Source organism: Seriola aureovittata, chromosome 3, assembly GCF_021018895.1.
Source record: "Seriola aureovittata isolate HTS-2021-v1 ecotype China chromosome 3, ASM2101889v1, whole genome shotgun sequence".
In the NCBI taxonomy this organism is placed as follows: domain Eukaryota; kingdom Metazoa; phylum Chordata; class Actinopteri; order Carangiformes; family Carangidae; genus Seriola; species Seriola aureovittata.
In genome coordinates, this window is record NC_079366.1 from 4,333,454 (window position 1) to 4,346,006 (window position 12,553).

General features: G+C 41.2%; 1 protein-coding gene across 4 annotated transcripts in view; it reads right to left on the reverse strand.

Annotated features, from left to right (window-relative positions):
- LOC130165340 (potassium voltage-gated channel subfamily KQT member 5-like) overlaps window positions 1-12,553 on the reverse strand; it is a 115,998-nt gene that overhangs the window by 29,027 nt on the left and 74,418 nt on the right. For all 4 annotated transcript variants that reach the window (XM_056370566.1, XM_056370548.1, XM_056370557.1 and 1 more), the window contains exons 2-3: window positions 3,630-3,720; window positions 1,403-1,529 (exon numbers count right to left, since the gene is read on the reverse strand). In XM_056370566.1, coding sequence (XP_056226541.1) covers window positions 1,403-1,529; window positions 3,630-3,720 — 218 coding nt within the window. The remainder of the gene's footprint in view (window positions 1-1,402; window positions 1,530-3,629; window positions 3,721-12,553) is intronic.

Genomic DNA, 12,553 nt, shown 5'->3' on the forward strand with positions numbered 1-12,553 from the left:
GTTTTATTTGTTGTAGTGTACTGCACTCTTGGCTTGTACTCTGAATTTTTATGTAATTTTTTTTTTTTTTTTTAATCAAAATTGGTTCTTAGTATAGACACAGTCATTACAGTAGGTAACTGCGATATTCATGTGGACGTCAGTAATGATAGCCTTCACACCATGTTTATCTCATTATCAAACTCAACTAGCTTCTCTCAGAGTGTAAATGAACCCACCAGCTGTTTTAACCACACCCTCGCCCATTTAAAGAAGTGATACCATCAGCGTTTAATTCAGTGCCATGTCTCAATATAACAGTTGACTCCTGTGCTAACTTTAGTCCCTCCCAAATTCATCATCTTGTTGATAGTGCTGCACGGTCAAAGCGAATGACAGTCAACTGTATAAAAAAAAGAAGATAATATAACAAAGGAGATCAACTTAGCTCTATGGTATAACTCACAAACTCAGGCAGAGTCAGAGCTCTACTGATCCATGTATTCCTAGAGCTCTCAGTGGTAACTACTTCATGAGCTTCTTTAATGAACAAATTCTGTTGGGGACAGAATGACTCCCCTCTAACCCTCCAACCAACACGGGTTTATCTTCAAACACAGAAACCTTAGAAACATTCACACAGTGGCAGCAAAGTCACAGGGTTCCTCTCTGCAAATGAGAGTACAGAGAAAACGAAACGATACACCTAATTTCTTAATTAGTTTTATCTGTCAAAGCCACAAATGCATCATGGGACAGATCATCGAATGAACCTGCATCCCCTCCGTCTGTCTCTCTACTGCTCAGGTGCTCTGAGTTCAGCTCATTTTCTCACTTTATCCCATCACACACACACACACACACACACACACACACACACACACACACACACACACACACACACACACACACACACACACTCTCTCTCTTCATTTTCACCCCTTTGTTTTGCTCACATGCCCTCAGAACTGGCAACCAACAGCAACCCACTACAAAGTGTGACGACGGGAGCTCATGGCACCCTGCGCGACCTCTCAGCCCTGCTCTCCCTCCCTCAGGCACCCTACTCTACTTTCCAAGAAGCAGCAGAGAGAGAGATCCATGTCTAAACAGTGGAAAGAATAAAAGGCAGTTAATGCGACCTCATTACGTAAATGCTCGCTGCTCTTATGAGCTCCGACCACAACTGAAAATGACACGAGCAAACCCTGGTCAATAGCGTGCTGTGGAACCGTGCTTACGTCTGACATCAAATTGCGACAACCACAGTCCACTAGAGGGCAAGCGGCGGGCAACTGAAAGGTGAAGCGGTGAAGGAGGAGAAATGATACTGCTGCTGGAAAATATTACTTTTATGAGGGGATTTATTAGAGTCTGTGTCCACAAAGGAGACTCAATAGAAAGTTTTGCTCCAACAACTCACCTATGACACAAAAGGGCTTTCTGGCGAAGCGCAGTCGTCCCTGCCATCCTCTGTAGCGACAGCAGCATCCTGCCGACCAGATACGGATGATGTACTCCAACCCAAACACCACAATCATCACAAACTCCTGTTCAAAAACACAGAAACAATAGCTGTGATGGCAACAGAGGACACTAATGCGGTAGAACAGTTATCATAGATTAGTCATTGCTCGCCAGTTTAGAACATCATCAAATACATCATCATATATCATCATACATCATTAATGCAAACAGGCCGCCTGTTAATGCACACACGGTGATTCAGCTTCCATTAGATATCAACACTGTACTGCAATTAGCACAACGCAATTTGTGAAATGGCGGCTACAGCTGCAGTAATAATAATCAGTGAAGAGAATGACCTCTTCTTTCAGTTAGAGGCGTTTGAAAAACATGTCGAGTCGTACTTAGAGTCTTTTGAAGAGCCTTTTTGCTCCTGTGCCCACTGGCAGCTCGATCTGTCCTTCCTGAGTAAAGTTACTAGTTTGAGAGCCGACACTAAACAAATCAGCCGCTGATGGCCTTGAAGTCTTCTTCTGCGATTTATTCTTTTGTCTTGAGGTCGCACCCAAGAACTCTCTGGATGGTCCTGAGGGTTTGTCATGGACAAACTCACACACAAACCTTTTAGCCATGCTAGTCATGTGGTCAGTCGGTCAGTTCATCCACCACTTTGGTCCAAACTGAAATACTGAATGGATCGTCATGAAACATGAAGACATCACTATGGTTACCTCCTGACTTTTCCTCCAGCGCCACCATGAGGTCAACCTCTCTGGTCGATTCAAATAACTCAACAGCTATTGGATGGATTGCTATGAAATGTGGTAACTGCAAAACTAATAACATTCCCATCATCCTCAGCTGTACTTTGTGTTTAGTGCTAAACGGCAAATGGCAGCATGCTAATGAGCAAGAACTAAGATAGTGAACATAGTAAACATACTTGCTAAACCTCTACATGTTAGCATTGTCATTTTCAGCATGGTCGCATGTATGATGTGAGCATTCAGCTGAAAGCACAACTGCACAACTCTCCACTGTGTCTCCATTACAGAGTCTTTCCACCCAGTGATAATGCTTAATATTCCTAATAATGGTCACAATTCTTAATAACCAAATTTAATGGATCAGTATGTTGTAAGAGTTATTATTCTGCAATTAAAACTTACGAGCTTTTACAGGCTGAGTGCGACATTGTTTAATCATTTTGTTTAATTTTAATTACAGTTGGACCAAATAGAGAAAGAAAGAAAGAAAGAAAGAAAGAAAGAAAGAAAGAAAGAAAGAAAGAAAGAAAGAAAGAGAGGAAAACTTACTCAATGAACTCTGTATTTCTAAAATCATGACTGCAACACTGATTAATTTGAGACCAGAAGAAAACGCGTCATGCTGTGTGTGTTGTGTGTTAGGGACAGGAAGTGGTCCCACATTGTGCCTGCAAAAATATAATCATACTGTATCATAAGAATTGAATCACATCCAATGAGGTCACACTGTGAACGGAATAACCTCAGAAGAAAAAAATGTTAAATCGCACAATGTCATTATTAGAAAGCATTTAGATAATCACTGTGTGTGACAGTTAGGTTTACTTAAACAGTGTAGTGAGGACCAACAGTATGATATTAAAATTGATGTGTTTGAGGTAGAGCCTGTACAAATACTAATATACTGACCAGGAGCATCTGCAAAACTTCTGCATTTGAAAAATAAACTAGTTTGGTCTTTCTGTGCTGTGATTTCTCACTGCTTATTAACCAACATATTCACTGATACTAATATATCTGCAATAAGAAAGTATTGGCCATTATTCCTGCCCAGGTAACTGCCAAATAGCAAATAAATCCGGCCTGTACTTGGGCCACATGCTTGTTTTCTTCTGGCCCAGTATACGCTTGGTTCCACGGCCCGTATCTGGCCCATATGATTGTAAGCATGATTGTAAGATGCTACTTCTGAATCTGGACCAATTCTCGTGGACACACAGCCGGACTCTGCCAACATACGAAAGTATATGGGCCAGACTCGGGCCGAAGCAGGGATTTGTTTGGCCAGAAAATTTCATTTCGCTATCTGGGTTTCATGGTGAGGCTGTGGTGTGAATGTCTTGGTAATTAAATAAAGAATATAGGGAATAAGGCAAAATTTAAAAACATTATTTTGGTGGTTGCCCAGTTGCTTACCAGGATGAGGAGACAGTGGGAGGAGAAGTCCTGATGAGCCGGGATGGTTGAGAACACTGAGAGCACCAGGCAGCTGAAGACCAAGATGAACCTGAATAAAACACAACAGAAAGACAAAATGGAGAACAGTCAGCACAGCGTACACACAACTGGAATCAGACAGGATGACATCAATGACCTCCACCACACTGACCAGCACATCAAATCACAGATTCCAAAACATATTTTCCACTGGTCACAAACAGTCTGCTGAGCTCAGAACTCTACACTAAAGTGGAATTGTCTGCTGTATTTTCCTCTGTCACAAACTCATGAACCCACTTTGGCAGTGAAGGAAGAGCAGTGCACGAACAACCTGGCAGCACAATCACAGAACTTATTTCCTCTCTGCAGTGAACCATGAGCCCAGCTATTATTCAATTTCCTGAGATATCAAGTTAATCAAGCTTGTTTGTGCAACATGATTTGCAAGAAACAAGCAGTGAAACTGCGGCTATTGGAAAACAAGCAACATCCGACCATTTCCACACTCCGACTGTTGCTCCCTCCACCGGGAAACTGTAGCCCCTTCCATCTTCATAACCATAACATGTTTTTTTTTCTTTTTTCCGTCACATGAATCTTCCAAAAACACATTGTTGTCTGAAATATGAGCATGAGCTTTGGAGTTATGGTGGCTCTTGATGTTAAATGGTGAGAGCACATCTGTGTTTTATCATCTCAGATCTCCTCTTAAGCCTGCCGGAGAAAGACTGGTCAAAATGCTGTGTGTGTACTTTCTTTTCACTGTTGTCCAAGGAGAGGTTGCAGTGGGCAGACATGGCTTGTTTCAGTCATGTCCTCCTCTATGTTTGTACAGTTACACAATCCTAATTCAATTTTGGAGATATTTTACCAAGCTCTAACCTTAATGGCTCTAAAAACTTTCACTTCATCATGAACACCATCACAGAGATCCATAAGCCTCCAGACAGACAAATATTTACCTCCTGCTCCTGACTGAAATCTGACAATAAACAAATCGAAATCACTCACTATTTACTATATATATTTATTATATACATGTACTGCAGCCATTAATTTGAGTGTCTGAAGTCAGAGTGAAATTTCTGCACATCCATTATAGTGTGCTAAAATATTCCAACATTTGAACAGAGAAAGTAGTGTTCATGGCCTGGACACTATTTTTTGTTATTCCACAAATCAATGTGTCACATTTTATAGATGCAAAGATTAACAAAGATGGAAAAGTGTCCAAAATCTCAGTTCACTGCTCACTATGCAGTAAACAGTTTAGTGTATAGGGGGTAGCAACCTAAACAAAGGTATGATGTCTTTGCCCTCTCACTGTAAAATAAGGAAATGTGTCAATATCATAATGTGAAGTGGACATGTTCTGACTCCATGTGCATAAAAATAATGAGCCAACATTTGAAATGTGTTATTGATTATACCAAATATATTTAATGAAAGCAGCAGAAAGTGTCATGTTATTCAACAGGACTGAAAACTGAAACATTGAAAGGATAAAAATCTGGAGCACAAGTTGACCTTACGATCTCGCTTCTGGTTGATTAGGTGACGCTGGTAAATGGACTACACTTAGTTATATAGAGCTTTTCTCGTCTTATCAACCACTCAAAATGCTTTACAATGGAAGCCGCATTCACCCTTTCACACACACATTCACACAGCACTTTTTCCTACACATACAACTCACACAGATATTCACACATCGCGGGTTCAGTATCTTGCCCAGGGACAGATCGACCAACCTTCCGATCAGTGGACGACCCGCTCCGCCTCCTGAGCCACAGTGTTAATGCTAAGAACGTCTTAATAATCCAGGAACCTGAGTTCTGTTCGAAAACGCGGTTATGGATCTGTGGGGGCTGGAAAATGCGCTTTGAACAGTGACTCTGTCAAACAATACAACAGAAGAAGTCTAGAAACTTCTGTGTTTGTTTATATGAAAAGATTCACCACACTGACAGAAATATGTTTCCTCTTCAAAACGCCTGGGACGAGCTGTTCTGTTCTTTTGAATTATGTCATTATGTGGACAAATGGCCGTATGCATCTCTTCCTGTAAGGCCCTGGAGCGAACTAATGGAATAATGTTTAATAGCTATCACTGAATAAATGGCAACTGAACACAGGGTTTTAATAGAAATCTTAAAAAGTATGAATTGAATGTATGTGACATGCCTGATGTGCTAACAGGAGAACACACACCACCGATGTGTTGCCATAGTTACCACCGGTTTACTGCCATGAAAGTACAGGGACAGATGTTTCACAACTGGATTTCAGTCAATGCAATGATATAATGTTAAACTGGTCTATCGGGGTAATTTGAAGTTTTCCCAACACAATCCTTTTTCTGCTTGAAAAAATGTCATTACTGGCAACATGACATTCGCTCTACCCATAAAACAGTTTGTCCATCTCCACAGCTGTACAAGTAGAGACTGGGGACTCCTTACTATCAGCCCCTTGGTGCCAAACTGACCTCAGATTATCACGCAATTGAAAGGAAGTCTTTCAGGCTTGAAAATGGGCCAATCAGTACTACGTCCAGCATTTGAATGGTGCCTGTGTGAAAATTGTGGGTGTGCAGAGTGGGTCACTGTCCCATAGCCTTCAGTACAGTACAGGACTGTGCTGTCCTGACCCCAGTCGGACCCTCTCTGACATCCACAGAGCCCGAATCGAGGTCAAAATTTTCCACAGCCACGAGCATGGTTATGTCATTATTTCCCGACCCATACGTTCTCCTCCTGCTCTGTCACATGGCTCATAGCGCTGCCGGAGGTTCAGAGTGAATTAAAAGCATAAAGTATCAAAAGTTTGAGGTTTGCTCTGTTGACATTTCCAAAGATTTGAATAATGTGATTTTGATTGGAGGGAAACATCTAGTGACAAGCATTGTGGTACTGACAGCTGAAAAGCAAGCTCCTTGTCACCGGCACACCTACGCCTCTCGCACTTACAAGGTTGTCAGGCCGAAAATTACAGAGTGACAATCAACTCCCTTCATCCATAGCCTAACTCGGGTTTCCATTTTGAATATATTTACTTTAAAAAGGGGGTAAAGAGATACTAAAAAGCCCCCTGCCAGCGTAATTTAGCACCTGGCAAAGTTCACTAATTAATCCCATGAACCAGTGTTCCATTGGTCCCCGTGTGTCCTGATGCCCTGCACTCATAGGTGGCTGAATTCATCTGCAGTGTCTCAGAGTGATCGCTCTCGGCAGCAGTGGCTGAAAATTGCACTGGCTAATACAAACACACACATGCACACACACATACACACACAACCACACACAGGGACATCTGTCCTTCCACCCACTCACCCAAACACTTCTTTCAAAAGCACCGCCCACCCCTCCTCCACTCACATGTAAACAGAGAGAGACCCAGCACCACTGAACAAGTGGTGAGTGTTGTTCTCATTTGCATAATATAATTGATTTGTTTGAAAATGCGTTGCAAGACTAATGACTAATGTCCATGAACTGCAATAATGCAATTTAGCCTATCATCTGTCACCATTTTGAACTGGGGTCTTGCTCCTGTGTAGAAGGGCCTTTTGTCTCAAACAGCAATTTATTGGTATTATTTCATATTAGAATGTTTATGGTTGTTCACTTATTACACTGATTAATTATAATTATTATTATTATTGCCAATAACAGCACCTTTAAATATGAGTCTTAATACATTTTTACTCATTTTGCAAACGTGCCGCCCCTTTTTTGTATCTGTGACCCGATCTGACCCCCCCATTTCAAAGATTTCTAACCACACCCCTGCCCTGTCTATGTCAGGTGAGGGACTTCTCTTTTTACACAGCTGCATACTGTATGAAGGGACAATCAATGCAACTTCTACACCAACAGAATGACAGGATGTAAATGTGTAAAGAACCATTTCTCTGAAGGTCAACAAAAAGGCCTCTGAGTTCACACTGACATGATAATGCCGCTGTAATTATGAGATCTGACTGAATACAGAAGAAGCTCTCATTCACATGACATGTAGACACGTTTGTCTCTGATGCTGTCCATGGTGCTGAAACCAAATTCTGCTCCGGCATTTGATTCGACCAGTGGGCTGTTGATTCATCATGAAGTTTTACTCTCAGTGTAAACCGTGATGCTATTTGATCGGAGATGACTTTACAGACATTATTAAAGTTCTGTCAGTACATTATAAGTATCTTTTCTGCCGATTCCTCCCTATTACCCTTCCATTTAAGCTGTGTCTCACTTACAAATTACATATTAAAACCATTACCAACCAGTATTTATTACCCATTAATATATATATATGTAGTATATATTGCATACAGAGGATAATGTGATGTGTGAGCGAATTACAACAGGAAACTATCGCCATTTAAAATGAAAGCACAATTTCATGTTTTACTTATTGTCTGGGATGTTGCTTATGTTATCAGATCTCAATGTAACATCTTCAAAACATCATCTGAAAGTTCTCGATGGCTGATTGGCTAGTGTGTGTGGATTAACTTCCAGTAAGTGTGAACTTCACAACTATGACGCAGAAGAAATAGTGGGATTTAACTAAGAAACTTGGAGCTGGGGTTATTTGTGGAACTGAACATAAATGATTAAAAATACTGGAAATAACTGTGTGAATAGTGTGAACCACATAATCTGAATATACACACCAAACAATGGAAGTAAATAAACAAACTATTATCAATTTGATGACATACAGCACTATGATCAATGAATGACTTCAAAATTGTTGGTGACTTACTTTCTTTACATTAATGTCAACAACTTGTTACCTGACAAGACAGCATATGGCTGGTATTGTTTTCACCTTGTGAGTCTTTGTGTGTGTGTGTGTGTGTGTGTGTATGTGTGTGTGTGTGTGTGTGTGTGTGTGTGTGTGTGTGTGTGTGTGTGTGTGTGTGTGTGTGTGTGTGTGTGTGTGTGTGTGTGTCATCATGGTAAAATGTGGTCTGTACCTTGGCAGGTGTTTATATGTCTGTCTGTCTGTGGACAGATTTTGTTACTGAAGCATCACAACCGTTCAAGACACAGTCGCAAAACTTTATGGGTGTGTCGTTGAGATCAAAATGAAGTCTGAGTTGGAAGATGGGTGGTGTACTGAGTACTCACATAATCCTGTAGTAATGACCACTGAGTATTCATGGCTTGGAGCGTCAACAACTGTTGCAGATGTGATCCTATCCCATAGTCGCTAGTTTGTTTGTTTTTTTTTGTCATTTTGCCGACTACAAACGAGGACAGAGGGAGAGCGGCATGACATGTAACAAGGCTCCTTTGGCTGGGAATCAAACCGTGGACATGGTGGTTCCGTGGTATGTGTCTTAACCATTAGGACACCAGACGCCCCAACTGACAATGCGTCGATTAAAACCTGATTAAAATTAGTAAGAGTAAGTTTAACCCGTGTCACTGGATACAGGTCAGAGGTCATCACCTGCTTGCAGTGTGCTTGCATGCTGTGGCAGAAGCTACTATTCAAAAATACTAGAGCCAAAATCAACCACCTTTTCACTTTTCTTCTTAAGTTAAGTCGAGCCGAGGAACATGAGAGCTCTGTGTTACCCTCAGTAACTTTATGTGGAGATGAAGATACAAAGTGAAACCTAAAACCCAATAAAAGTCCTGTCATAAAAGTCTGTCTTGTTAGTAATAGCTGCTGTGTGTGTCTGCTTGTCCTTTTGTTTAGGCTTATCCTTAACATTTAGGTTTGAGATTTGGACTAGGACTTCTTCCACTGAAAGAAGTGGCCGAGTTAATTAGCAAAGAGATAAAACATTTATCATATTTTTTTCTGTACAATTTAGCCACACTGCCATCAGAAGGAATCTCCAGGTCCATAAAGCTAAGCAAAACATCATCCATAAAAACATCACCACCTATCGTCTCAACATAACTATCCACCTCCTTTTATGGTGACTGTGACCCGCGGCCATGAACTCATGACCTCTGACCCATCACGCATTCACATTCCTACACACAGTAAGTTTCAAAGCATACTTAACATTCGCCCCGACAAAGTGTGGTGTGTCTATTCCAACAGCTTCTCAGCAATGTCAGCACATTTCAGAGGCTTACATGGGGGGGGGGGGGGACGATGACATGTCATACACTGTTAAACTGTTGTCATTTGTTTAAATACTGAAATTATGTTCCCGCTCTTTACACTCCTTCAGCACGATCACACACGCACTTGCACTCAAACACTCAAGGCTGCATGTGTGTGCATGTGTTCTGTACAAGCTATCAACTGCTGTGTGTTAAAAGCTACAGTGCTGACAGCGAGCACTGGGAAATGAGTGTGACTGTGAAGCTCAGAGGACTACGCTATGAGACAGAAGACGACAGGGCAATTTCCATAATGTACCTGGGCTCTTTGAGAGGCTGAGCCAGGGATGTACTCTGTATTTTGTCAAGAAGCAGTGGCAGGGGGGGGGCACATTGTGTGTCTCCTTCCCTATTACGCTGATTTTATGCATCTCAGTCTGCAGGAGGCATTGAAAGAGAAAGCAGAATGAGCAGAATGTGCTGTGGCAGATTAGACGGGTGCAAATGAACTTGCAAAGTTGGCTCAAGAAGAGAGCGAGAGCAAGGATTTTCATGACGTCTGGCTATTGATCCAGTGAGGTGTTTAGGAGGAGCCCTGTGGGCTTGTTTGTTGGTGTGTAAGGATTTCTGCTGTGCACAGTGTTTAGACAAATGACGCTGTTTCGATAACACAGGCAGCACACAGTATGGAAAATAATGCAGCAGAGTCTGATCTGAGAGCTGCGCTTCCACACAACAGAAGGTATAGTGTAAGGATTTTCAATTATGTGGCTATATTAAGAATACCGTCCTAATTTGTGTAGCGTTCTTCCTACAACAATGGAAGGTTTGAAATATCTCAAACAGACAGCAATAGGTCTGGGAGATGTAACAACGATAGATACTTCATCAATAGCAATAAGAAAACTGTTGGATAGAAAGTCCAATCGTTTCACGGTTGCACGAACAAACCCTGAGCTCGCTCGCTCCCTCCCTGCCTCATAAACAACTCATCATATCCCTTGATAATGGAGAATGCTACGAGTTACACAATATATTGCCCAGACCTACACTGCAAAATAAACACACGTCGAGATTTTCAATTACAATTTTGATATCACTTTACAATAAGACTACACTTTATAAAGGATTTATAGAGGGTTTATAATTATGTTATTAATTCGGTTGTTAATACTTTATAAATCATAAATAATTATAAACAAGTTATAACACAGTTTTCATACATTGATGCTTCCTACTCATTAATCTTACTAATGAGTTACTGGCATTTATAACTGGTAAGTAACTGGTAGAGGAGCCTTACTGTGACGTGTAAAACACATCATCATTTATTAATGAGTTACTATAAGGCTCCTTTTACCAGTTCGAACTGGTGGTGTAACTAGTATAACTAGTGTTGTAAAACCACAATTTTTCTACTCTTCTTACTCTTCTACACAGAGCGCTTCGATTTCATTTTATTTTTTCGCTGTTTGGCTCTTGTGTGTGTGTATGCAGGCTTTGCTCAAGAACCTCTGGAAGAGTATTTAGGCACAGTGTTGTTTTTTACAGTAAATACTCTGAGTTGGCATTTTATTAGGTGCAAAGTGTTTCCCACAGGTTGAGAAATGACATGTGGTGATGGGAGGTGCATGTGACCCATGTACATGCAGAGATTCATGAAGTTTAGAGGGGAAGAGTGCAACCCTAGTTATATTGTGTTGCTACAATTTACAGATGTCCCCTAAACGCCTCACTTTCAGGCTACATTTTACTAATTACTCAACAGCAAAAGCGATTAGCCCCAATTCCCATCGATACTCATTACATTATCTAACTGACTAACAGAACATGGGGAAGTCTGTACTCTTGTATTTTGAGGTGAGTGAAATTCTAGTATTATTTTATTTATATATTAGCATTAATTAGCAGGTATTGGTGTCTGTGCTCACCATACCAGGCTTGTAAGCTAAGCTTGTTAACCAGCTAATTAGCCAACAATGAATTAGCCTTGGCTTAGCCTTTGAGCAGAACTCCCGGAAGCCCAGCTGTGTTAACAATGCTAAGGGGAGCGTATGCTTGTCACAGTTATTAAACCGGCATTCACTGAAGCCTCTGCTCCAGACACGCCCCACCTCTTTGCCCAGTTTTGGATTAGACACTGTCTAACTGAGTGAGCAGCTCACTCACTTCAGAAACCTGTGGGTGACGCTACGTCCATCTTTATACAGAGTTCTAACCCTAACCCATCCTCATGGAGAATGTGTCTCCACATTCCACACCAGTTTTTCTACTGAACGCAGAGACACTAAACTACTGTCAATACTGCACCTACACCACACTTGCAATCATAGAAGTAAAAGTGATGACATTACTGTCTGTCACCGTAACTACTGTGTTACTGCCCAACACTTTCATAGACTGACGGCCCCAGGAGGTGCTAGGAATACAGCGCGAATGTGAAATGGCTGCATCATTATCGAAGATCACAGTTGGACCGGGCACTGATGAGCTGCTGTGAAATGTCATGTTGTCATGATGAATGCGAGTACATTATGCAGACAGTTGTTCCTGTTTCAACCTGCTGTTAGATGTACCTGTCAGTCTTTTACTTCCTCCCCCATTAAACATGAAAACCTTTAATGCTGGGTTCAAGTGAAGAACACTCAACACCCAACAAGGGAAGGTTGGATTTCTTTCTGTTCAGTTGTCTATTAATAATATAAGAGTCATGTAGAACTACAGAGGCTGAAAATACTCTTTAGTTCATTTTGTTTCCAGTTTTCAAGATTTTCTTTTCTTGTTTTATTAACCTGGTGGCGGCATAATTAAAGTCTGTGAGCGAAGATGTGC